This window comes from Oncorhynchus gorbuscha, linkage group LG22, assembly GCF_021184085.1.
Source record: "Oncorhynchus gorbuscha isolate QuinsamMale2020 ecotype Even-year linkage group LG22, OgorEven_v1.0, whole genome shotgun sequence".
Classification (NCBI taxonomy): Eukaryota; Metazoa; Chordata; class Actinopteri; order Salmoniformes; family Salmonidae; genus Oncorhynchus; species Oncorhynchus gorbuscha.
Window position 1 is genome coordinate 23,802,930 of NC_060194.1, and position 27,663 is coordinate 23,830,592.

A 27,663-nucleotide genomic window follows, 5' to 3' on the forward strand; every position below is an offset into this window, starting at 1 on the left:
AGAAATCTTGGAAGGAGTACCTACAGTGGGAAGAACAAGTATTTGATACACTGCCGATTTTGCAGGTTTTCCTACTTACAAATCACATTGTATGATTTTTAAGTAATTCATTTGCATTTTATTGCATGACATAAGTACTGTATTTGATACATCAGAAAAGCAGAACTTAATCCAGATCCTTCAGGTTTCGGGGCTGTCGCTGGGCAATACGGACTTTCAGCTTCCTCCAAAGATTTTCTATTGGGTTGACTGGCTAGGCCACTCCAGGACCTTGAGATGCTTCTTACGGAGCCACTCCTTAGTTGCCCTGGCTGTGTGTTTCGGGTCGTTGTCATGCTGGAAGACCCAGCCACAACCCATCTTCAATGCTCTTACTGAGGGAAGGACGTTGTTGGCCAAGATCTTGCAATACATGGCCCCATTCATCCTCCCCTCAATACGGTGCAGTCGTCCTGTCCCCTTTGCAGAAAAGCATCCCCGAAGAATGATGTTTCTACCTCCATGCTTCATGGTTGGGATGGTGTTCTCTGGGTTGTACTCATCCTTCTTCTTCCTCCAAACATGGCGAGTGGAGTTTACACCAAAAAGCTCTATTTTTGTCTCATCAGACCACATGGTCTTCTCCCATTCCTCCTCTGGATCATCCAGATGGTCATTGGCAAACTTCAGATGGGCCTGGACATGCGCTGGCTTGAGAAGGGGGACCTTGTGTGTGCTGCAGGATTTTAATCCATGACGGCGTAGTGTGCTACTAATGGTTTTCTTTGAGACTGTGGTCCCAGCTTTCTTCAGGTCATTGACCAGGTCCTGCCGTGTAGTTCTGGGATGATCCATCACCTTCCTCATGATCATCGATGCCCCGCGAGGTGAGATCTTGCATGGAGCCCCAGACCGAGGGTGATTGATCTTCACCTTGAACTTCTTCCATTTTCTAATAATTGCGCCAACAGTTGTTGCCTTCTCACCAAGCTGCTTGCCTATTGTCCTGTAGCCCATCCCAGCCTTGTGAAGGTCTACAATTTAACCCTAATGTCCTTCCACAGCTCTCTGGTCTTGGCCATTGTGGAGAGGTTGGAGTCTGTTTGATTGAGTGTGTGGACAGGTGTTTTTTATACAGGTAACGAGTTCAAACAAGTGCAGTTAATACAGGTAATGAGTGGAGAACAGGAGGGCTTCTTAAAGAAAAACTAACAGGTCTGTGAGAGCTGGAATTCTCACTGGTTGGTAGGTGATCAAATACTTATGCCATGCAATAAAATGCAAATTAATTACTTAAAAATCATACAATGTGATTTTCTGGATTTTTGTTTTAGATTCCGTCTCTCACAGTTGACGTGTACCTATGATAAAAATTACAGACCTCTACATGCTTTGTAATTAGGAAACACTGCCGAATATGCAGGTTATCAAATACTTGTTCTCCCCAATGTAAGTGACTCATACTCAATCAAGTTTTGACCATGATGTGTGATTGATGTGATACACTTTAGCATTTTCAACAGTCTTTCAGACTTTAATTTTGCATAACCAACATTTTAGATGAAAATAGATTCCGTATATTGACATGAAAGGTTAAATTGATGACTGACTTGTGTGAACTTGTCCAGAACATGTTCATTCTGTATGTGAGTACAGTAATCAATGCTATATTTAAAACACACAAGACAAGAACACAATTCAACATCCAACACCCTTTTTACTAAGAGTGTTCCAAAATAGGTTTCCAGTGTCTTAAAAATGTAACTAATGTCTTGTAATTTGGCGAATCACATGAGTAATTGTGATATAGTATACAGTATTCATAATAGCATTTTTGGGTGCTATGTAATTTGAGATTTTGATAACAGGGTTTTTCTTGATTTCATGCCTTGGCTGCAGTTTTAATTTATGTAATTGAACATGCATTATTGCAGAGATGTAGTTAGCATGGCTAAAACTGAAGAGCATTCAATAAGTTTGACGGTAGATACTCCTTTTCTGGATAACATCTCCCACACTGTGTTGGTTACACATTCTGAAAGCCATAATCAACACTTGTCATCCTCAATATTTACAGCCATTACAGTTTTACCATGTCTTTTTATAAGATCATACAGACCTCTTATGTTGCTAATGATAGGCTCTTTGTCGCACGTGTGCCTGTTAGATGTTCAGGAAGGCAAAGCACTTCAAAAGCCGCCCTCTGTGTGTCAGGACCTATAAACCCACAGCTTTCCCTGCTTTACCTCCTTTATTATTGAAAACCTGACTGAGCAGCGTGTACTGTGGTCTGTGGTTTATATCATAAACCTAGGTCGGAGGTGTATGAGTGTTTGAGAAGGAGCGTCTCTTCCCTCGTGCACTCTGTTCTACTGCTGCACTCTACACTCACCTTGGAAAATGAATAGTGTGTATGTTGTGTTAGTGAGGATTTAGAATACATTTTTTTGTTACATTTTTTGTTAAGAGTGATAGTTTTAAACCTCACTGATGGGGTATGGAAACCCCCCAACTTGAGGCGGTCATCTGTCTCAAAGCTCAATGGATATTTTCACATGTTACAGTAGCTATTTCAGAGTACTTCTGTTTTATTATGTTTAGGGTGAGAAAGGAGACGTTGGGGTTCACGGTGGTGATGGACAGATTGGAGTTCCGGTGAGTCTTCATTGTTCAAATGAAACGTTATTTCTTAATAAAAGCTGGAACCATTCACTAAGCCAGTCCATTTACTCATCATCCTCATCCACTCCTATGCATTCTACTACCTGCTCCCTTTAAATGATCATAGCAACTATGTTTTTCCAATATACACTAAAACCATGGATCGTTTATAAAGTCACCTAAAATGACATTAAGGACTTTTAAATCAAAATAGTCATGGTGTTTGCGTAGATTTGTCTCCAAATGTGGTGTTCATCCAACCACAATGTTTGCTACTTGTTTGCTACATGACCCCAGGATCCACACTTGGTGTATAGAAAACTATTTATATGATTAAACATAAAAACATGTCTAAGCTTATTTGTCTATGCTTATCACCTGTCAGAAACATTTAAAAAGACATTGATATAACACAAAATAATAAACATTGTCCCTAACTTGTCCACCCCCCAAAAAAAATTAAGCCACATTTCCTCCTTGTCCACAATAGGAGCATGAAAACCTTGAGTAATATATACAGCTAAGGTTTTAGTGTGGTACTGTGGCCCCTGGCCAGAATCTGAACCAGCTGTCTGAGGGAGCACCAATAACCACACCCATCTTGGCAGAATCTGTCTTTGGGTTAAACCTTTCACTAAAAATAATTTTGACCAATTGCTAAAAAGACCTGATAGCATCTGTGTGTAATCCATATGTAGCCTACATCCACTAACTACCTTGTTTCTACTAAAGAAGATTAAGTGCTAATCTCTAACAACCTTAATTTCCTTTTTCCAAACCATAGAAATATTATGAGAACCACTATGATGTAATATTCAGTCTCCTCTTTCATAGTCTTTGGAAATACTGCGTACAGTGCCTTCGGAAAGTATTCAGACCCCTTGACTTTTTCCAGGTTTTGCCATATTCTAAAATGGACTAAATTGTTTCCCCCCTCATACATTTACACACAATAACCTATAATGACAAAGCAAAAACATTTATTTTTATTTTTGTAAATATATATTTTTTTAAACAGAGATGACCTTATTTACTTAATTAAGTATTCAGTCCCTTTGCTATGAGACTCGAAATTGAGCTCAGGTGCAACCTGTTTCCATTGATCCTCCTTGAGATGCTTGTACAACTTGATTGGATTCCACCTGTGGTAAATTCAATTGATTGGATATGATTTGGGAAGGCACATATCTATCTATATAAGGTCCCACAGTTGACAGTGCATGTCAGAGCAAAAACCAAGCCACGAGATCAAAGGAATTGTCCGTAGAGCTCCGAGACAGGATTGTGTCGAGGCACAGATCTGGGGAAGGGTACCAAAACATTTCTGCAGCATTGAAGGTCCCCAGGAACACAGTGACCTCCATTATTCTTAAATTGAAGAAGTATGGAACCACCAAGACTCTTCCTAGAACTGGCTGCCTGGACAAACTGAGTAATCGGGGGAGAAGGGCCTTGGTCAGGGAGGTCTCCATTCTATTTTTTCCATTCCAGCCATTACTATGAACCTGTCATCCAATAGCTCCTCCCACCAGTCTCCACTGCTCCATTGAGTAAACAAGGGTTATGTGGGATCAAATGAATGATTAATGCAGAAGTACACCTAGTCCTAGAGGCTAATCAAAAATACTTTAGTAACTACCAGCTCTCACCTCAATGAGGTGGGTGAGGTAAACATTGGGACGTTCTTTCCTGTTTTTCACCTATTTAAAGAGACCACTGAAAGGCCACCAGGTGGAGATCGACAAATACAGTTGTCAATATAATCGTCTATCTGGTCTCTGTCTAATGCAATGCAAGCCTGTTTTTGTTTTGTTGAGCATTTCACAGACAACATCGAATTTAAGCTGGTCTGTTTGAAAATGGATACAGCAACTAATGTGCTTACCAAAAATAGCAAGAGGAGTTTGATAAATATTATACCATGAAATATTGACTCCCCAAAAATGTACGAGCCTGTAGTCTGGCTCTCGCACAACATGAAACCCTGTGGCTCGACATGTAGCTAATGTAGCCAGTGCCCTCGCATGCCATTCTCCAATCAAGCTCAAAGTATTTGAAAGAAAACAAATACTATTTGAATTTAGGTGTGGTGGCCAGTGCCCTCAGATGCCATTCTGCTGTGCCACTTTGCCCATAATTACAATGTTCCTGTTTATGGGGAAATCAAGTCAAATCTAACTATATTGAAAAATGAATGAAAGTTCTAATGAGCCAGTCAGCCAAGCCATCCTACAACTGTAAAATCCTGCAATGCATCACGAGGAGTGGAACTAACAGTTTATTTTGTCCTCTCTGCTAACTTTAATCATCATCATGGCTCCCTCCCTAAGTCCCATGAGTGTCATTACTTACTGTAGATAATGGGTGAAAGCTCTGACTGGCTGTAAACTAGGTTGATATTGTGGTCATTGCCAGCCGGGTAAACATGGGAACTGGAAATAGAAAGTGGGCCTCTAATTTCATGTGCACAATATCATCATCATCATGATACAGCTTTCTTCCAGTTTCCAGGATATTTCAAGAGCAGTAAGAGACCCTCAGCTGTGCTGAAATTGAGCTGTAGAAATGATACTGTACATGTTTATTGATATACAGTACCAGTCAAAAGTTTTGACACACCTACTCATTACAGGGTTTTTCTTGATTTTTTACGATTTTCTACATTGTAGAATAATAGTGAAGACAAACTATGAAATAACACATGGAATCATGTAGTAACGAAAAAAGTGTTAAACAAATCAAAATATATTTTATATTTGAGATTCTTCAAAGTAGCCACTCTTTGCCTTGATGACAGCTTTGTACACTCTTGGCATTCTCTCAACCAGCTTCATGTGGTAGTCACCTGGAATGCATTTCAATTAAGAGGTGTGCCTTGTTAAAAGTTCCTTTGTGGAATTTCTTTCCTTAATGCGTTTGAGCCAATCAGTTGTGCTGTGACAAGCTAGGGGAAGTATACAGAAGGTAAAATACCAATTAAATATTATGGCAAGATCCGCTCAAATAAGCAAAGAGAAATGACAGTCCATCATTACTTTAAGACATGAATGTCAGTCAATCCGGAAATTGTCAAGAACTTTAAACGTTTCAAGTGTAGTTGCAAAAAACATCAAGCGCTATGATGAAACTGGCTCTCATGAGTACCACCACAGGAATGGAAGACCCAGCATTACCTCTGCTGCAAGTTACCAGCCTCAGAAATTGCAGCCCAAATAAACGCTTCACAGAGTTCAAGTAACAGACACAATTCAACTGTTCAGAGGAGACTTTGTGAATCAGGCCTTCATTGTTTAATTGCTGCAAGAAAACAATTACTAATTGACACCAATAAGAAGAAGAGACTTTCAGGAGGACAAGAAACACGACCAATGAACATTAGACCAGTGGAAATCTGTCCTTTCGTCTGATGAGTCCAAGGGTTTTTTGACCAAGAAGGAGATGGAGTGCAGCATCAGATGACCTCCACAATCACCCAACCTCAACCCAATTGATATGGTTTGGGATGAGTTGGACCGAAGAGTGAAGGAAAAGCAGTCAACAAGTGTTCAGCATATGTGGAAACTGCTTCAAGACTGTTGGAAAAGCATTCCAGGTGATGCTGGTTGAGAGAATGCCAAGAGTTTGCAATGCTGTCATTAAGGAAAAGGGTAGCTACTTTGAAGAATCTCAAATATATGAAATATATTTATATTTCTTTAACACTTTTTTGGTTACTACATGATTCCATATGTGTTATTTAATAGTTTAGGTGTCTTCACTATTATTCTACAATGTAGAAAATAGTAAAAATAAAGAAAAACCCTTGAATGAGTAGGTGTGTCCAAACTTTTGACTGGGACTGTAGATATTTGCCTTTGTTTTTTCATAGTTCTCCTGAGTGTGATATCTCTGTTTTTTCATAATCGTCATAGGGAATCCGAGGCCTTCCCGGGCAGATGGGGCCTGCTGGACCTCGGGTAATAAAAAGATCAAACTTAGACAATATAATCCAGTAGTTGGCCATGGCGCAATCAATGACTTGGTTGGCTCACCCTCTGTGTCATTATGACATTCTCTTTGCCTCCTAAGAAAGCAAATGACTAATGAAATATTCGGTGAAAGAGTAACTGTAAAACCCTGTGTGTTGAAAACAATATAAAATGCCTTTTTAATACCATTTGATTTGACCTTGTTTTTACAAGGGGGAGAGAGGCCCACCCGGACAAGAGGGGCTGGTTGGACCAAAAGGACCTGAGGTAGGTGACGGATCGGACCTGAAATTACAGTATGCTTGATGTTCATTACATATTTTCTTCTCTTTTCTTTTCACCCTATTGAAAATTAAATAATTATTTTGCTGCTCCATAACGCTCCTCTGCAAAATTCAGAGTGAGATCCTCCACAAAATAGGAATGTACGTGTAAGTAGGAACTGTACAGCACATTTAAGTGTCATTGCTGAACCACAACTTTGCTGCCCTCAATTGGAATGTCAAGATATTGCAACTCTATGCTTGAATTTAACTGAGGTTCTTCTATCCGACTTGTGGCTTACATGACCACTTTAGAAGAACTGAAAAGCCAATGAGGACATTGTATTTTATTGTCATGTGATTTCAAATCATTCTCACATTTTCACCATTTTCTTCACCAATTATTTTCTGTGTATCTTTCAATTTGTTTTTGTCTCTATACCATTTGGTGTGATAAAATTAACTATTTGCCTCGCCTTTGATCTATAATAAAGTCTAGTCCTCAGAATTTAACATGATTTAAAATCACATTATTTTCATGAGGTTCATTTCATTATGCCTTACAGATGATTAAGCCATTGTTTTAAAAACTGAATTTTCACTCATGTACAGGGTCTTCAGGGTCCGATTGGTCCACCTGGAACTTATGGACTTGAAGGCTCAAAGGTAACTAGTGAATTATTGCCGCTACTGCATTTCCCCTATCCTTAGTCAGTGTGTGTTGTGTGTGTCTGAGCTGCATATACTCTGTCTGTGTATGTATTCTGTTATCACATCTCTACATGTGTAGGGGGCCCAAGGTGCACGTGGATCCGAAGGACATCCTGGGACACCTGGACTGAATGTAGGTATTTTTCAGCTGTTTGGGGATAGGTGAAAGATGCTATACAGTTGAAGTCGGAAGTTTAAATACGCCTTAGCCAAATACATTTAAAGTCAGTAAAATTCCCTGTCTTAGGTCAGTTAGGACCACCACTTTATTTTAAGTAGAGAGAATAATAGTACATTTACATTACATTTAAGTCATTTAGCAGACGCTCTTATCCAGAGCGACTTACAAATTGGTGCATTCACCTTATGACATCCAGTGGAACAGGCACTTTACAATAGTGCATCTAAATCTTAAAGGGGGGGGAGAGGGATTACTTATCCTATCCTAGGTATTCCTTAAAGAGGTGGGGTTTCAGGTGTCTCCGGAAGGTGGTAATTGACTCCGCTGTCCTGGCGTCGTGAGGGAGTTTGTTCCACCATTGGGGGGCCAGAGCAGCGAACAGTTTTGACTGGGCTGAGCGGGAACTGTACTTCCTCAGTGGTAGGGAGGCGAGCAGGCCAGAGGTGGATGAACGCAGTGCCCTTGTTTGGGTGTAGGGCCTGATCAGAGCCTGGAGGTACTGAGGTGCCGTTCCCCTCACAGCTCCGTAGGCAAGCACCATGGTCTTGTAGCGGATGCGAGCTTCAACTGGAAGCCAGTGGAGAGAACGGAGGAGCGGGGTGACGTGAGAGAACTTGGGAAGTTTGAAAACCAGACGGGCTGCGGCGTTCTGGATGAGTTGAAGGGGTTTAATGGCACAGGCAGGGAGCCCAGCCAACAGCGAGTTGCAGTAATCCAGACGGGAGATGACAAGTGCCTGGATTAGGACCTGCGCCGCTTCCTGTGTGAGGCAGGGTCGTACTCTGCGGATGTTGTAGAGCATGAACCTACAGGAACGGGCCACCGCCTTGATGTTGGTTGAGAACGACAGGGTGTTGTCCAGGATCACGCCAAGGTTCTTAGCGCTTTGGGAGGAGGACACAATGGAGTTGTCAACCGTGATGGCGAGATCATGGAACGGGCAGTCCTTCCCCGGGAGGAAGAGCAGCTCCGTCTTGCCGAGGTTCAGCTTGAGGTGGTAATCCGTCATCCACACTGATATGTCTGCCAGACATGCAGAGATGCGATTCGCCACCTGGTCATCAGAAGGGGGAAAGGAGAAGATTAATTGTGTGTCGTCTGCATAGCAATGATAGGAGAGACCATGTGAGGTTATGACAGAGCCATAGTAGAGAGTGATTTATTTCATCACATTCCCAGTGGGTCAGAAGTTTACATACACTCAATTAGTATTTGGCAGCATTGCCTTTAAATTGTTTAACTTGGGTCAAACGTTTTGGGTAGCCTTCCACAAGCTTCCCACAATAAGTTGGGTGAATTTTGGCCCATTCCTCCTGATAGAGCTGGTGTAACTGAATCAGTTTTATAGGCCTCCTTGCTCGCACATGCTTTTTCAGTTCTGCCCTGGGCTTTGTTCTGGGCTTTGTGATGGCCACTCCAATACCTTGACTTTGTTGTCCTTAGGCCATTTTGCCACAACTTTGGAAGTATGCTTGGGGTCATTGACCATTTGGAAGAACCATTTACAACCAAGATTTAACTTCCTGACTGATGTCTTGAGATGTTGCTTCAATATATCCGCATAATTTTCCTTACGTCTGATGCCATCTATTTTGTGAAGTGCACCAGTCCCTGCAGCAAAGCACCCCACAACATGATGCTGCCACCCCTGTGCTTCACGGTTGGCATGGTGTTCTTCGGCTTGCAAGCCTCCCCCTTTTTCCTCCAAACATAACGATGGTCATTATGGCCAAACAGTGATATTTTTGTTTCATCAGACCAGAGGACATAGTCTGGCTTTTTTTATAGCGGTTTTGGAGCACTGGCTTCTTCCTTGCTGAGCGGCCTTTCAGGTTATGTCGACTCGTTTTACTGTGGATATAGATACTTTTGTACCTGTTTCTGTACAGATGAACGTGGTACCTTCAGGCATTTGGAAATTGCTCCTAAGGATGAACCAGACTTGTGGAGGTCTAGAATTTTTTTTCTGAGGTTTTGGCGGATTTCTTTTGATTTTCCCATGATGTCAAGCAAAGAGGCACTGGGTTTGAAAGTAGGCCTTGAAATACATCCACGGGTACATCTCCAATTGACTCAAATTATGTTAATGAGCCTTTCAGAAGCTTCTAAAGCCATGACATCATTTTCTGGAATTTTCCAAGCTGTTTAAAGGCACAGTCAACTTAGTGTATGTAAACTTCTGACCAACTGGAATTGTGATACGGTGAAATAATCTGTCTGTAAACAATTGTTGGAAAAATTACTTGTGTCATACAGAAAGTAGATGTCCTAACTGACTTGCCAAAACTATAGTTTGTTAACAATACATTTTTTGAGTGGTTAAAAACAAGTTTTAATGACTCCAGTATATGTGAACTTCTGACTTCAACTCTATATACAGTATTTCAGTACTGGTGGCTGCAAATTGGGTTTTTCCATACAGGATTCACCTCAGGCAGAAGCCTTCGAATTGGGACATATCTCTCAGCATCATTATAACTCACAATACATATCATTATGTTTTACTGCTGTAGACCTATGGTTCATGTGCTTTTGGCCTTGTGCCATTCAGTACTAACAAGTAGAAGTCCCCGAAGAATAAAATACAAATTGCACTACTGTACATGGAAAGGAAATAAGTAATGTTCTGTGTGTGTGGCTCATTTTGCTCTCTGTCACAAAGACGGAATCTAACTACTTGAATGTACAGTGCCTTGAAAAAGTATTCATCCCTCTTGCCGTTTTTCCTATTTTGTTTCATTACAACCTGTAATTTAAATGGACTTTTATTTGGATTTCATGTAATGGACATACACAAAATAGTCCAAATTGGTGAAGTGAAATGAAAAAATGTACTTGTTTCAAAATATTCAAAACATTTTTAAACAGAAAAGTGGTGTGTGCATATGTATTCACCCCCTTTGCTATGAATTCCCTAATTAAGATCTGGTACAACCAATTACCGTCAAGTCACATAATTAGTTAAATAAAGTCAAGCTGTGTGCATGATCTCAGTATATATACACCTGTTCTGAAAGAGCCCTGAGTCTGCAACACCACTAAGCAAGGGGCACCACCAAGCAAGCGGCACCATGAAGACCAAGGAGCTCTCCAAACAGGTCAGGGGCAAAGTTGTGGAGAAGTACAGATCAGGGGTCGGTTCTAAACAAATTTCAGAAACTTTAAACATCCCACGGAGCACCATTAAATCCATTGTTAAAAAATGTAAAGAATATGGCACCACAACAAACCTGCCAAGAGAGGGCCGCCCACCAAAACGCACGGACCAGGCAAGAAGGGCATTAATCAGAGAGGCAACAAAGAGACCAAAGATGGAGCTGCAAAGCTCCACAGTGCAGATGGGAGTATCTGTCCATAGGACCACTTTAAACCCTACACTCCACAGAGCTGGGCTTTACGGAAGAGTGGCCAGAAAAAAGCCATTGCTTAAAGAAAAGGCATGTGTGAGACTCCCCAAACATATGGAAGAAGGTACTCTGGTCAGATGAGACTATAATTGAGCTTTTTGGCCATCAAAGAAAACGTTATGTCTGGCGCAAACCCAACACCTCCCATCACCCCGAGAACACCATCCCCACAGTGAAGCCTAGGGATGGCAGCATCATGCTGTGGGGATGTTTTTCATCTGCAGGGACTGGGAAACTGGGCAGAATTAAGTAATGATGGATGGCGCTAAATACAGGGAAATTCTGGAGAGAAACCCACTTCAGTCTTTCAGAGATTTGAGACTGGAACGGAGGTTCTCCTTCCAGTGGGACAATGACCCTAAGCAACACTTAACTGGTTTAAGGGGAAACATTTAAATGTCTTGGAATGGTCTAGTCAAAGCCCAGACCTCAATCCAATTGAGAATTTGTGGTATGACTTAAAGATTGCTGTACACCAGCAGAACCCATCCAACTTGAAGAAGTTGGAGCAGTTTTGCCTTGAAGAAAGAGCAAAAGTCCCAGTGGCTAGATGTGCCAAGCTTATAGAGACATACCCCAAGAGACTTGCAGCTGTAATTGCTGCATAAGGTGGCTCTACAAAGTATTGACTTTGGAGGGGCAATAGTTATGCACGCTCAAGTTCTGTTTTTTGTCTTATTTCTTGTTTGGTTCACAATAAAAACTATTTTGCATCTTCAAAGTAGTAGGCATATTGTGTACATCAAATGATACTAATCCCCCCAACTCCAGGTTGTAAGGCAACAAAATAGGACCAAATGCCAAGGGATAATACTTTCGGAAGCCGCTGTACATGTATGATTGTTATATAGTAGTGGAACTGTTATGTTTTGTTAAAGCCATTATGAAGAATGGGTTTCCTGTTGATTCTCCAGGGACTGGAGGGGGAGCAGGGGGTTCAAGGGTTACCTGGTGACCGAGGACTGCCAGGGTTCAAAGGTCACAAGGTAATGAATTACAAAATGATAAACACTTTCACATATGCTTGATTCAGTAAGTACTTACGTATAAACTACATTACAAAAGTAACTTAACTAGAGTAGAGTATGGCTTTTTGGTTTATTAACTGTTATCAATTGGCGCAGCGGTCTAAATCAAATCAAATTGTATTTGTCACATGTGCACATGTTACAGTGAAATGCTTACTTACAAGCCCTGCATCTCAGTGCTAGAGGCGTCACTACAGACACCCTGGTTCAAATCCAGGCTGTATCACAACCGGCCATGATTGGGAGTCCCATAGGGCAGCGCAAAGTTGGCCCAGCGTCGTCCGGGTTTGGCCGGTGTAGGCCATCATTGTGAAATAAGATTTTGTTCTTAACTGACTTGCCTAGTTAAATAAAGGTTCAATTTGTAAACAAATACATATAATAAAAAAATAATAATATGACTGACTCGAGATAACCAGGACATATGTTTTCAGGGCGAAACTGGTGAACCTGGTCCCAAAGGAAGCCAGGTATAATACAATAAAAGAAATCTGAAATGTATGTTATATTGTGAGCAACAGCATTGAATGGTTTTTTTCATCACCACCTTTACCCATATCTCCAGGGTGAGAGAGGTAACAATGGAGTTCCTGGGAACACTGGGGCAAACGTATGTAACATTTAACCTTTCACCTCTTAACTCTGTTTTTGGAGGCATGCATCAATGATACTGTAACTAAAGGATATTCATACTGCCTTTTAGACCATCCATTTATTTCAGTGTTTTTATCCTCATGTTGTGAATGATTGCCACTGCAGGGAGAAACTGGACTCAAAGGAAGCAAAGGAGAGGTGAGTTTAACTCGTTTGATCTGATTCATTTCATCTTAGAGAGTTCATGTTCTACTTTATCCTTTCATTTGACATAGGTCGAAGTTCAATTTACAAATGTAACTTCTCAGTTGTACAATGGGTAATTGAAAAGTGCACCTATGGTACAGAAGGTGTATTTAGAAGACTATTTGTCCTATCATGCTAACAAATAGAAACACATTCTGATGAAGGGAAATGTATCTAGTAGTCAGTTCTGCATTCTCTACTCTCTCATGAGAACCTAATGGTCTATGAAAATAAACATACATACACTGCCGTTCAAAAATTTGGGGTCACTTAGAAATGTCCTTGTGGCCTCCCGGGTGGGGCAGTGGTTATGGGCGCTGTACTGCTGGACGCCAGCTGTGCTACCAGAGACTCTGGGTTCGTGCCCAGGTTCTGTCGTAACCGGCCGCGACCGGGATGTCCGTGGGGCGACGCACAATTGGCCTAGCGTCGTCCGGGTTAGGGAGGGTTTGGCCGGTAGGGATATCCTTGTCTGATCGCGCACCAGCGACTCCTGTGGCGGGCCGGGCGCAGTGCACGCTAACCAAGATTGCCAGGTGCACGGTGTTCCCTCCGACACATTGGTGCGGCTGGCTTCCGGGTTGGATGCGCGCTGTGTTAAGAAGCAGTGTGGCTTGATTGGGTTGTGTATCGGAGGACGCATGACTTTCAACCTTTGTCTCTCCCGAGCCCGTACGGGAGTGTAGCGATGAGACAAGATAGTAGCTACTAACAATTGGATCCCACGAAAAAGGGGTCAAATTAAAATAAATAAATAAATAAAAAGAAATGTCCTTGTTTTTGAAAGAAAAGCACAATTTTTTTGTCCATTTAAAATAACATCAAATTGATCTGAAATACAGTGTCGACATTGTTAATGTTGTAAATTACTATTGTAGATGGAAAAGGCTGATTTTATTTCTTTTTTAAATTGTTTTTTTAATGGAATATCTACATAGGCGTACAGAGGCCCATTATCAGCAACCATTACTCCTGTGTTCCAATGGCACGTAGTGTTAGCTAATCCAAGTTTATCATTTTAAAAGGCTAATTGATCATTAGAAAACCCGTTTACAATTATGTTAGCACAGCTGAAAACTGTTGTTCTGATTAAAGAAGTAATAAAACTGGCCTTCATTAGACTGGAGCATCAGCATTTGTGGGTTCGATTACATGCTCAAAATGGTCAGAAACAAAGACCTTTCTTCTGAAACTCGGCAGTCTATTCTTGTTCTGAGAAATTAACGCTATACCATGCGAGAAATTGCCAAGAAACTGAAGATCTGATACAACGCTGTGAACTACTACCTTCACAGAACAGCGCAAACTGCCTCTAACCAGAATAGAAAGGGTGGGAGGCCCCGGTGCGCAACTGAGCAAGAGGACAAGTACATTAGAGTATCTAGTTTGAGAAACAGACACCTCACAAGTCCTCAACTGGCAGCTTCATTCAATAATACCTGCAAAACACCAGTCTCAACATCAACAGTGAAGAGGTGACTCCGGGATTCTGGCCTTCTAGGCAGAGTTGCAAAGACAAAGCCATATCTCAGACTGGCCAATAAAAATAAAATATTAAGATGGGCAAAAGAACACAGACACTGAACAGAGGAAGATTGAAAAAAAAGTGTTATGGACAGACGAATCGAAGTTTGAGGTGTTCGGATCACAAAGAATAAAATTTGTGAGACACAGAAAAAATAAAAAGATGCTGGAGGAATGCTTGACGCCATCTGCCAAGCATGGTGGAGGCAATGTGGTGGTCTGGGGGTGCTTTGGTGGTAGTAAAGTGGGAGATGTGTACAGGGTAAAAGGGAAGATGGAAGGCTAATACTCCATTTTGCAACGCCATGCCATACCCCGTGGACGGCTCTTAATTGGAGCCAATTTTCTCCCACAACAGGACAATGACCCAAAGCACAGTGACAAACTATGCAAGAACTATTTAGGGAAGAAGCAGTAAGCTTGTATTCATTCTGTCTATAATGGATTGACCAGCACAGTCTCTGGATCTCAACCCTATTGAGCAGTTATGGGAGCAGCTTGACCGTATGGTACGTAAGTGCACATCAAGCCAATCCAATTTGTGTGGGGTGAAATCTCTTCAGATTACCTCAACAAATTGACAACTAGAATGCCAAAGGTCTGCAAGGCTGTAATTTCTGCAAATAGAGGAATGTTTTGGGACACAATTATTATTTAAATAAAAAATCTGTATTTATAACCTTGTCATCCTCTTGACTATATTTCCTATTCCCTTTGCAACTAATTTCATGTATGTTTTCATTGAAAACAAGGACATTTCTAAGTGACCCCAAACTTTTGAATGGTAGTGTATGTGGTTTGGAAATCCCCCCTTCGTCTTCACATTGAACACATTCAATTAAATAAAAAAGATATTGAACAGAATGACACCATCCTATGCAGACATTGCTTTCAAAAGTCAAGTGAATTCAACAGACGGCTGTCTGTTTAATTGTTTGCATCCTCAAATGTTTGCAAACATACAACAATACACCAACTGAATTAGCTGTGATGTTGTCCCCCACTAGAAAGGCCTATCAGGAGATACTGGAGCCAGAGGGGCGGAGGGGAGGAAGGGGGACGTGGGTCTGATGGGAGCTGCTGGACCTCGCGGCTCTCCTGGACAAGATGGGTTACCAGGGCAACCAGGAGAGCTGGGATACCCAGGCAAACCTGTAAGTTGACCACATCTGTTCCTCTAGACTCGAGTCAAAGCCATTTGCCCAAAAATGTCAATAGAGTCATTACCAGCTCATTAACTACCAGCATACTGATGTGAATGTATTGTCTTTCAGGGGAAGCCACCAACTGATGACCACTTGATGACGCTTTGCGCTAATGTTCTTCGGAGTATGTTTCCTGCTATTTTATTTCATGCATGAGCATGACCATTATCTGTTGTATGGATTCTTGAAGAATTTTGGCTGTTAAAAATGATAAACTTCAAAATGCTTGCTAGGAATTTAGGCAATCGTCCATTGTTTTGTTTTTTCACCAAGTGCACATATCTATGCCGTTTCAAAATAGTGACTATGTTGGTAACTGTAGGTCTATGCATACAGTAGTATCCTGTTGAACTATGTGTACAGCAGCACGCCTCGATCTAGCGCACCAATGCAGATTTCATTTCTGCAATTTGGTGACAAAAAAGCGCATCCTCTGCAATGTGCATGATTTCCTAATCACTGTGTCTGGGCATGTGTCAGAACAAGTTGCTATTTTTGACACGTAACACTCTTGGAGAGATTACACAATAACAGACCGACAGTAGTCCTGAAAATTAGGATCTGGCTCCAAACTAAAGAAATGTCATTGGCTTACTGGTCATTGCAACAATGTACTTTGTGTCAATACAGAAACAAGACTAGTTAGTATTGTGTGCTGCATACAGAACAAATGCTAATTTCCCCTGTCCAGATCAGCTGCCGCAGCTCCTGGCGATGATGGCACCAGAAAGTCAATGTGGGCAGTGTGAGACAGTGAAGGGGCCACCTGGTGAGCCAGGCCCTGCCGGCCCCAAGGGCCCCAGTGGAACGCCAGGGTACCCTGGCACGCTCGGTTTACAGGGTTACCCAGGACAGCCAGGCCGGATGGGGCCTCATGGGCACAAAGGTAACACAGTGGGTTACAGGGATTGACGGTCAAAGAATTTGACTTCAGTCTATGTAGTGCTGTTGATGTAAATTGCAATTCCATGGTTTTGGGATTAAGTAACCTTGCTGGCTGTTTTTGCTATGCTCTTATGTGCAGGTGATATTGGACCAATGGGGTTAAAGGGGTCCAAAGGAGATGGAGACACAGGGTTGACAGGTCCTCCCGGCCCAGCAGGTAAGAATCCCCCACTTCTTGTAGGAATGTTGAGTGATGCTATTCATGTTTTCACAAACAAATTTATACCAGTCATCTAAAATTGAATACTGACCAACATACTGTCTGACCAATTGAATATTGACCAACATACTGTCTGACCAATTGATCAACATGTGTAGGAGTCTGTAGATTGTCCCTGTGGCTGTCAGGGATATGTGATAAACAATTATACTCTTTGTGTCTTTATCTTCCACCTCTGCAGGTCTCCAGGGGCCCAGAGGCAGTGACGGACACGGTGTCTCAGGGCCTCCAGGTGAACCAGGGAAGTCAGGAATCCCCGGCATCCCAGGGAAGCGTGGCCCTCCTGGGGCCAATGGCGTATGTGACCCCACCTCCTGCTACCAGGCTATTCTCAGAGAGGAACGCTACAGCAAAGGACCCAACTTCTAGGCCTCACAAGGAAAGCAGGACATTTTAATTTGACATTTTGAGACTAACTAAGTCAAGGACTGCTCACTGAAAAATCAAGGGCTGCTGGAGTGAGTGAGTTAACCCTTTGTTTCATGTGGGATGATCCACTCAAACTTGAGAGAGAAGAAACAGAGGATATAGGGCAACAAAGTGACGCAAATTGGTATCCAGCCAAACAGGGTTGTTTGACACTGTCTTCAGGCCAGGGGTAATTCAGTGAACAGGCAGAAGTGATGAGGACAAGTGGGGATTAGGGATATTATTACCCCATCACTGGCTCATAATATCCGAGTGACAATGTTGTTTTTACTGTCTATCAGTGTCGAGGAGGTATAGAAACTTACAATGAGAATTGCACTGCCTTAGTTAAACTACCTCTTTGTTGGATCCAAAGCATTAAACATGATCTGGAGTGACAGGTAGCAATTGTGAAAAAGTTTTCTCCCAAATGATTTACTGTATGTTCAAGAGCAACACTTGGAACATACGACTCTGCATCAGAAGTCTTTCACTTTAAAACTACTAGTTCTTCACTACAAAGTACTATATTTTTTATATGTAGAAATTACTTTTATAAGTAATTTATTTTCCTTTTCAATCAAGCTTGTCAGTCATTAATTTGCTTCACTTCTACGGGTATAAACATATTTATTGTCCTAGTCATCATAGATATGCTTATTGTTACACAACTTCTGCATTTTCCTCTCAGTGTTCAGTGAACCTCCTGCTGGATGGAAACTAGCATGTTTACTGTCAGTATGCGTCGTCTGTCTGTAGTAACCATGATCAGTTTTTCCTGATTTAACTTCCATCTATCTTATTATTATTATTCCCCACAATATGTTTTAATATATCAAATGGGCTATTTTGATACAGTTTGTAGTATACTTTTCAAATATTGTTGGCCTGTTTCAATTGACTTTCTTATTTTGATTTCCACATTTTCTAATCAAATGTATACATTTCTCCATGTATTTTCTTATCAGAGAAAACACTGTTGACTGTGAAGTCTTTTTTGAATAAACTTCTGTTGTAGTCTTGTAGTTGAATCCTCTGTTACAATCGATTTATTACTCATTTGAATATGGTTCCTCTATTGAACAGTGTCAAGACAGCCACTTGTTTGGGAGTTTCTTAGGCTGGAGTAGATCACATGTCTCTAGCAGTACCAACACCTCTCGCACACAAAGCTTCAACCTACTATACTAGCATTGACACGTTAACAGGAAAACAACACTTCCTTTCTGACAATCCCAACACCAGGACCTAGAAAAGTCACACTGGTGAGTTGTTAAAGTATCGCTTTAAGTATACAGTCCACTTGCAGATTGTAGGGTATTTACTGAAAAATTAAGTAGTTAAAATTAGTAGTTTCTCTGTATTTACTTAATTTTATTAAAGAAATGAAAGCATATTTACCAGCTAAATATTGTGTAACTACCAGTTTATCTTGCAATCTGCAAATACTAATAATAGCAGACCAGAAAATAAAACATATTTACAACCTTTAAACAGGTTAAGAGACTGACAACCATGGCGGAGTACAAAGACTTCTTGGATTTGTTCAGCGATGAAAATGACATGGATTATAACTACACAGACCCCATCTATGTTGTGGATAAACTGGTGAATCTTTGTGCTACAGCTGATGTGAACAGATTTGGAGCCAAGTTCACACCAATATTGTACACCATCAATTTCCTGCTAAGCATCATTGGGAATGGGCTGGTTCTGTGCATTATGTACAAATACGAGAAGCTCACTTCCATCACCAACATCTTCCTCCTCAACCTGGTCATCTCTGACCTGCTATTCGCCTCCAGTTTGCCCTTCTGGGCCTTGTACCACCTCTATGGGTGGATCTTTGACTCGGTCATGTGCAAGCTAGTGGGTAGCTTGTACTTCATAGGATTCTACAGCTCCATCCTCTTCCTCACTCTCATGACCTTTGACCGGTACCTGGCTGTGGTCCATGCCATCAACGCCCCCAAATGGAGGAGGAAGATCTACGCCTGTGTCTCCTCGGCAGTCGTGTGGTGTATCAGCCTGCTGGCCAGTGTCAAGGAGTTGGTTCTATACAATGTCCGGGAGGATCCTCGCGACGGATACCTTTGTGAGGAGACAGGCTTCTCCAATGCGGTCATGATAAAATGGCAGCTGGTTGGTTACTATCAGCAGTTTGTGATCTTCTTCCTGTTTCCCTTGGCTATGGTCATGTACTGCTATGTTAGAATCACGGTCCGAATCATGTCAACCCAGATGAGAGGGAAGTGCAGGGCAGTCAAGCTGATTTTCGTGATTATATTCACGTTTTTTGTGTGCTGGACCCCATACAATGTTGTAATTCTGTTGAGGGCCCTCCAGATCTCCACCAGTGATGATTCTGAGCCGTGTTCTGAAGTGCTTAACCACGCTGTGTATGTCACTAGGAATATAGCATACCTCTACTGTTGTGTGAGCCCTGTCTTTTACACGTTTGTTGGGAAAAAGTTTCAGAGTCACTTCTGGCAACTACTTGCAAAGCGCATCCCATGTCTGAAGAGACACATCATGACTAGCCAAAGTGGCAACAGTAGAATAACTTCTCAGAAAAGTCCACATACAATGTATGAATATGAGAAAGGAACTGGTCTTCAAGCCAGAGCACAGGTTCCGGTACCCATTTAGTGTGCCGGTACTGTTTAAATTTAGGTGCAGGATCTCCACAATACTTTTGAGCTAATATTCTTTTTTTTACCCACTTTTTCAATTACGATCTTATCTCATTGCTGCAACTGCCCAACGGGCTCAGTAGAGTCATACCTCCTCCGAAACATGACCCGCCAAACCGCGCTGCTTAACCCGGCTGTACCAATATGTTCGGAGGAAACACAGCTCATCTGAAGATCCCAGCCAAACTCTCCCCTAACCCAGATGGCCAATTGTGCGCCGCACTATGTGACTCCCTGTCACGACACAGCCTGGGGTCAAACCCAGGTCTGTAGTGACACCTCAAGCACTGCGATGCAATGCCTTATATGGCTGCATCACTCAGGAGGCCCCTTGAGTTAATATTCTACAAGAGGAACAGGAGCTCAAGCAGTAGAACATTTTGTGCTGGTACTTACAGTACCTCTAGTGAGCTCCTGCCAGGTCAAAAACATGCCATTTAGCAGACACTTTCATCCAAAGTGACTTATGCATGCATACATTCCACATATGGGTGTTGAACCCACAATCCTGGCATTGGAAGTGTCAGGCTCTACCAGGTTGAGCTACAGAGGACAAACTGTTGATATGATTTGTAAATGATGTACAAGATGTCTGATAAGGTACATGTTTTCCATGATGTTTAGCTCTGTTTGCTTTGAGGAGGGTTTTATGTTAATGTTCTCATGGAATTTCAGCGCAACACAATGTGTATATGCAATTACAATTATGTGTACTTTTGCTTCTGACTTGATGTACTCAACATTTGTTGCTGAATTGTAAGTTACAATACAAATGACATTTTAAATCAAGAAAGTGTACATTTGATTTGCTTCAGGAACTTACTATCTTTGAATCTTTGCATTACATTTCTAATAAAAAAAATATATATATTTGTGCCTTGTGGCTCTGAATGTTGAGCAACTGAATATCGGTCTACCTGTTGAGAGAGATGCATATTATATGCTTGATCATACTCTATGTACTGTAGGCCTGTCATACCATATTCTAGTTGCCATAACTATGGTGAAAGAAAACCAACAATTTATTCAATATAGCTATTTTCAGAGCAGCCTGTTCTTGGTATTACTCAGACTTCCCCTACTCACACTTCTCTTCTCAGAAACTGGTTGGAGAGCACCCTGTTACTCATCCTATTATTTATATTTCACTTTGCTTAACATTTAGGGACGGTTTGCCCGGACAGAGATTAAGCCTACACTGTTATAAAAAAAGGATTCAAAAGGGTTCTCCCCATAGGATAACTATTTTTGGTTCTAGGTAGAACCGTTTTGGGTTCCATATAGAACTCTCTGTGGAAAAAGTTGTACATGGAACCCAAAAGGGTTCTTCAAATGGTTCTTCTATGGGGACAGCCAAAGAACCATTTTAGGTTACGGATAGAAACAATTTTTCTAACAGTGTAGCCCTGGACTAAAAAGCATGTTCAATGAAGGTTTTCCATTGAACATGTTGTTAGTCTAGGACTAGGCTTAATCTGTGTCTCAGAAACCAGCCCTAACAATATTACAAAATCATTCTTCAGTGGAATTGTTTACCAGTGATTTACCAGATGATTGGTAAATTGGTAGCCTAGTGGTTAGAGTGTTTTATTAGTAATCGAAAGGTTGCAAGGTCAAATCCTTGAGCTGACAAGATAAAAATATGTTGTCCTGAACCAGAGAATTTGTTCTTAACTGACTTGCCTAGTTAAATAAAGGTAAACATTTAAAAAAATGCTTAACCTGACTTACAATATGTGTGTTCAACTAAGACAGGTGAGAAAACACATTCCCTTATCTTTACAAACAGAGCCTCCTTTAAAAGCCAGCACTCAGATGGCAGAGGTAAACAGGCTTCTGTGAATGTCAGAAGCACAAGTTACTTTAGGTCTCAGGGAGGGTGATGCAACACTTAATGGGCACATGGTGGCACTATTCATCACAGTACAAAGGAAACATAAGCCTGGCAAGCAAGCCTTCTATAACACAGAGGAACTATAGCTTCATTCAAAAGTGACACATAAGACTACTAAATAATTTAATTTATCAATGATTTCAGTCTCCAAGGTTTCACAATCTCTAGTAGCCCATAGTCTATAATTGATACTCAAGGTATGGAAGCCCATTCCCGCCAAGAATTGTAAAAAATTATACAACAAAATATTTCGAGATACTATAAAAATGTTGAGATACGCAAGTCAAAATCTCAAGAAACTATCTAAAAATATCTACACACTAAGTTGACATTTTTAGATAAGTAAACATTTTGAAATACTGAGATGCTAAGTTTTCCTGGGACCCAGAGTTTGTCCTGATCTGGTAGGCTAACCCAGTGGTTCTCAAACCACTCTTTGGGGACTCCCAGCCGGTTCATGTATTTGAAATATTCCAAAACTAGCACACGAGATTCAACTTGTCAACTAACCTTTGATTAGGTGAATCAGCTGAAGTAGTTCAGGGCTAAAATGACATTTTGAAACATCTGGGGGTCCCTGAGAAGAGTTTTGAGAACCACTGGGCTAACCTAACCAGGTCCAATCCGGACCCAAGTTCGAGGGTCTGACATAGTAATAAATCATCTGTAAACCGGTTTTATATGGGTTATGATGGGACCAGAGTTTTTTTTAAATCAGGTCATATGGTTTAAAATAAATAAATAAAACAACTGCAATTGGACAATAGAACTAAAAAGGCTGAGTTTGCTTTATGCAGGGTTGCATCAGGTAGGCCTTTGCATTTGTATTAAGAAGTGACTCACACAGTATGTCATGACTATTGTCTCGATTGATTAATTACAATCAATAATTGTGGATTGATAAGGTAGCCTAGCCACCCAAAGTTTGAATGTGAAACCAATTTGATCACATTCACATTTTCTCTTAATACAAATAAATAAGCCTATTTTAGGCTATAAATACACAGTTTAGGCTATAAATACATGACATTACCTCTTCATTTCCCCTGGCCAGAGAGGATCAAAGCGCTTAGTCTTCTCTAGGCTACTTGCAGCTGAAGTTGTTAGCAGTAGGCCACAGTTGATCAAAGCAAATAAAATTATATTGGCCACAAACACATGGTTAGCGAAAAGTGTAGCGAAATGCTTGTGCTTCTAGTTCCGACAGTGCAGTAATATCTAACAAGTAATCTAACAATTCCCCAACAACTACCTAATACAGACAAATCTAAAGGGATGGAATAAGAATATGTTAATATAAACATATGGATGAGCGATGGCCAAGCGGCATAGGCAAAATGCAATAGATAGTATAAGATACAGTATATAAATATGAGATGAGTAATGTAAGATATGTAAACTTTATTAAAGTGGCATTGTTTATTGTGACTAGTGAGTCTCTATGTAGGCAGCAGCCTCTCTGAGTTAGTGATTGCTGTTAAGCAGTCTGATGACCTTGAGATAGAAGCTGTTTTTCAGTCTCTCGGTCCCAGCTTTGATGCATCTGTACTGACCTCGCCTTCTGGATGTTAGCTTGGTGAACAGGCAGGGGCTCGGGTGGTTGTTGTTCTTGATGATCTTGTTGGCCTTCCTGTGACATTGGGTGCTGTAGGTGTCCTGGAGGGCAGGTAGTTTGCCCCCGGTGATGCGTTGCACACCACCCTCTGGAGGGCCTTGTTGTTGAGGGAGGTGCAGTTGCCATACCAGGCAATGATACAGCCCAACAGGATGCTCTCAATTGTGCGTGTGTAAAAGTTTGTCAGGGTTTTAGGTGACAAGTCAAATTTCTTCAGCCTTCTGAGGTTGAGGAGGCGCTGTTGCATAAGAGCACCAGCTGTTCCGGACGACTGTGTGATCACGCTCTCCATAGCCGATGTGCTTAAGACCTTTAAACAAATCAACATTTACAGTGTCGCAGGGCCAGACTGATTACCAGGACGTGTACTCCGAGCATATGCTGACCAACTGGCAAGTGTCTTCACTGACATTTTCAACCTATTCCTGACTGAGTCTGTAATAGCTACATATTTCAAGCAGACCACCATAGTCCCTGTCCCCAAGAACACTAAGGTAACCTGCCTAAATGACAACCGACCCGTAGCACTCACGTCTGTAGCAATGAAGTACTTTGAAAGGCTGGTCATGGCTCACATCAACACCATTATCCCAGAAACCCCAGACCCACTCCAATTTGCATACCGCACCAACAGATACACAGATGATGCAATCTCTATTGCACTCCACACTGCCCTTTCCCACCTGGACAAAAGGAACACCTATGTGAGAATGCTATTAATTGACTACAGCTCAGCATTCAACACCATAGTGCCCTCAAAGCTCATCACTAAGCTAAGGACCCTGGGACTAAACACCTCCCTCTGCAACTGGATCCTGGACTTCCTGAGGGGCCACACCCAGGTGGTAAGGGTAGGTAACAACACATCCGCCATGCTGATCCTCAACACTGAAGCCCCTCAGGGGTGCGTGCTCAGTCCACTCTTGTACTCCTGTTCACCCATGACTACACGGCCAGGCACGACTCCAACACCATCAACATGTTTGCCAATGACACGATGGTGGTAGGCCTGATCACCGACAACGATGAAACAGCCTATAGAGAGGAGGTCAGAGACCTGGTCGTGTGGTGCCAGGGAAACAACCTCTCCCTCAACATGATCAGAACAAAGGAGATGATTGTGGACAACAGGAAAAGGAGGACAAAGGAGGCCCCCTTCTCATCAACGGGGCTGTAGTGGAGCAGGTTGAAAGCTTCAATTACCTTGGTGTACACATCATCAACAAACTATCATGGTCCAAACACACTAAGACAGTCGTGAAGAGGGCACAACAAAGCCTATTCCCCCTCCAGAGACTGAAAAGACTTGGCATGGGTCCTCAGATCCTCAAAAGGTTCTACAGCTGCACCATCGAGAGCATCCTGACTGCCTGGTATGGCAACTGCTCAGCCTCTGACCGCAAGGCACTACAAAGGATGGGGCGTACGGCCCAATACATCATTGGGGCCACACTTCCTGCCATCCAGGACCTCTATATCAGGCGGTGTCAGAGGAAGGCCCTAAAAATTGTCAAAGATCCCAGCCACGCTAGCCACAGACTGTTCTCCCTGCTACCACATGGCAAACGGTACCAGAGCGCCAAGTCTAGGTCCAAAAAGGCTTCTTAACAGCTTCTACCCCCCAAGCCTTAAGACTCCTGAACAGCTAATCAAAAGGCTTACCAGACCCCTCTTTTATGCTGCTCCTACTCTGTTTATAATATATGCATTGTCACTTTAACTCCACCTACATGTACACTACCGGTCAAAAGTTTTAGAACACCTACTCATTCAAGGGTTTTTCTTTATTTTTACTATTTCCTACATTGTAGAAAGGACCCTGGGACCCTGGGACTACATTGTAGAAATTAGTGAAGACATCAAAACTATGAAATAACACATATGGAGTCGTGTAGTAACCAAACAAGTGTTAATTAAACAAATCAAAATATATTTTATATTTGAGATTCCTAAAATAGCCACCCTTTGCCTTCATGACAGCTTTGCAAACTCTTGGCATTCTCTCAACCAGCTTCACCTGGAATGCTTTTCCAACAGTCTTGAAGCAGTTCCCACATATGCTGAACACTTGGTGGCTGCTTTTCCTGCACTCTGCAGTTAGACTCATCCCAAACCATCTCAATTTGATATGAGGACTGCAGATGTGGCCAGGGCAATAAATTGCAATGTCCGTCCTGTGAGACACCTAAGACAGCTCTACAGGGAGACAGCATGGACAGCTGATCGTCTTCGTAGTGGCAGACCACATGTAACAACACCTGCACAGGATCGGTACATCCAAACATCACTCCTGCAGGACAGGTACAGGATGGCTAAAAAAACTGCCCGGGTTACACCAGGAATGCACAATCCCTCCATCAGTGCTCAGACTGTCCACAATAGGCTGAGAGAGGCTGGACTGAGGGCTTGTAGTCCTGTTGTAAGGCAGGTCCTCACCAGACATCACCAGCAACAACGTCGCCTATGGACACAATCCCAATGTTGGTGGACCAGACAGGACTGGCAAAAAGTGCTCTTCACTGGCGAGTTGCGGTTTTGTCTCACCAGGGGGGATGGTCGGATTCGCGTTTATCGTCGAAGGAATGAGTGTTACACCGAGGCCTGTACTCTGGAGTGGGATCGATTTGGAGGTGGAGGGTCCGCCATGGTCTGGAGCGGTGTGTCACAGCATCATCGGACTGAGCTTGTTGTCATTGCAGGCAATCTCAACGCTGTGCGTTACAGGGAATACATCCTCCTCCCTCATGTGCTAACCTTCTTGCAGGCTCATCCTGACATGACCCTTCAGCATGACAATGCCACCAGCCATACTGCTCGTCCTGTGTGTTATTTCCTGCAAGACAGGAATGTCAGTAATCTGCCATGACCAGTGAAGAGCTCGGATCTCAATCCCTTTGAGCACGTTTGGGACCTGTTGGATCAGAGGGTGAGGGCTAGGGCCATTCCCCCCAGAAATATCCAGGAACTTGCAGGTGCCTTGGTGGAAGAGTGGGGTGACATCTCATAGCAAGAACTGGCAAATTCTCACAGTAAGAACTGGCAAATCTGGTACAGTCCATGAGGAGGAGATGCACTGAAGTACTTAATGCAGCTGGTGGCCACACCAGATACTGACAGTTACTTTTGATTTTGACCCCCCCTTTGTTTAGGAACAAGTTATTCAATTTTTGTTAGTCACATGTCAGTGGAACTTGTTCAGTTTATGTCTCAGTTGTTGAATCTTGTTATGTTCATACAAATATTTACACATGTTAAGTTTGCTGAAAATAAACGCAGTTGACAGTGAGAGCACGTTAATATTTTTGCTGAGTTTATATACACTGAACAAATATATAAATGTAAAGTCTTGGTCCCATGTTTCATTAGCCGAAATAGAAAATCCCATACATTTTTCATTGCACGAAATGCTTATTTCTCTCTAATTTTATTGAGGAGTATTTCTGTCTGTCATAAAGGTCTTTCGTGGGGAAAAACTCATTCTGATTGGCTGGTCCAAGGAGATGATTGTGGACTTCAGGACTTCAGGGAACACCCCCCTATCCACATCGATGGAACAGTAATGGAGAGGGTAGTAAGTTTTAAGTTCCTCGGCGTACACATCACAGACAAACTGAATTGGTCCACCCACACAGACAGCATCGTGAAGAAGGCGCAGCAGCGCCTCTTCAACCTCAGGAGGCTGAAGAAATTCGGCTTGTCACCAAAAGCACTCACAAACTTCTACAGATGCACAATCGAGAGCATCCTGGCGGGCTGTATCACCGCCTGGTACGGCAACTGCTCCGCCCACAACCGTAAGGCTCTCCAGAGGGTAGTGAGGTCTGCACAACGCATCACCGGGGGCAAACTACCTGCCCTCCAGGACACCTACACCACCCGATGTCACAGGAAGGCCATAAAGATCATTAAGGACAACAACCACCCGAGCCACTGCCTGTTCACCCTGCTATCATCCAGAAGGCGAGGTCAGTACAGGTGCATCAAAGCTGGGACCGAGAGACTGAAAAACAGCTTCTATCTCACGGCCATCAGACTGTTCAACAGCCACCACTAACCTTGAGTGGCTGCTGCCAACACACTGACTCAACTCCAGCCACTTTAATAATGGGAATTGATGGGAA

At 42.3% G+C, this 27,663-nt stretch overlaps 2 protein-coding genes across 3 annotated transcripts in view; both read left to right on the forward strand.

Moving 5' to 3' along the window:
• Nucleotides 1–18,371, forward strand: part of si:ch211-106n13.3 (vWFA and Collagen domain-containing protein) — a 34,018-nt gene extending 15,647 nt beyond the window's left edge. For both annotated transcript variants that reach the window (XM_046321160.1, XM_046321159.1), the window contains exons 17-30: nucleotides 2,581–2,634; nucleotides 6,552–6,596; nucleotides 6,822–6,875; nucleotides 7,484–7,537; nucleotides 7,662–7,715; nucleotides 12,085–12,156; nucleotides 12,633–12,668; nucleotides 12,764–12,808; nucleotides 12,958–12,990; nucleotides 15,570–15,716; nucleotides 15,837–15,891; nucleotides 16,459–16,653; nucleotides 16,792–16,869; nucleotides 17,114–18,371. In XM_046321160.1, the coding sequence (XP_046177116.1) occupies nucleotides 2,581–2,634; nucleotides 6,552–6,596; nucleotides 6,822–6,875; nucleotides 7,484–7,537; nucleotides 7,662–7,715; nucleotides 12,085–12,156; nucleotides 12,633–12,668; nucleotides 12,764–12,808; nucleotides 12,958–12,990; nucleotides 15,570–15,716; nucleotides 15,837–15,891; nucleotides 16,459–16,653; nucleotides 16,792–16,869; nucleotides 17,114–17,301 (1,110 nt within the window). In that variant the 3' untranslated portion in view covers nucleotides 17,302–18,371. The remainder of the gene's footprint in view (nucleotides 1–2,580; nucleotides 2,635–6,551; nucleotides 6,597–6,821; nucleotides 6,876–7,483; nucleotides 7,538–7,661; nucleotides 7,716–12,084; nucleotides 12,157–12,632; nucleotides 12,669–12,763; nucleotides 12,809–12,957; nucleotides 12,991–15,569; nucleotides 15,717–15,836; nucleotides 15,892–16,458; nucleotides 16,654–16,791; nucleotides 16,870–17,113) is intronic.
• Nucleotides 18,372–18,465: 94 nt separating this feature from the next.
• LOC124009631 (C-C chemokine receptor type 8-like) lies at nucleotides 18,466–20,903 on the forward strand. Its single transcript, XM_046321632.1, has 2 exons — nucleotides 18,466–18,605; nucleotides 18,838–20,903. Exon 2 carries the CDS (start codon nucleotides 18,856–18,858, stop codon nucleotides 19,987–19,989), a length of 1,134 nt encoding a protein of 377 aa, XP_046177588.1. The 5' UTR covers nucleotides 18,466–18,605; nucleotides 18,838–18,855; the 3' UTR covers nucleotides 19,990–20,903.
• The last annotated feature ends 6,760 nt before the right edge of the window (nucleotides 20,904–27,663 follow it).

What these genes read in the sequence shown, in the direction of transcription:
- LOC124009631 (XM_046321632.1), top strand. Translation starts at nt 18,856, where the DNA reads ATGGCGGAGTACAAAGACTTCTTGGATTTGTTCAGCGATGAAAATGAC.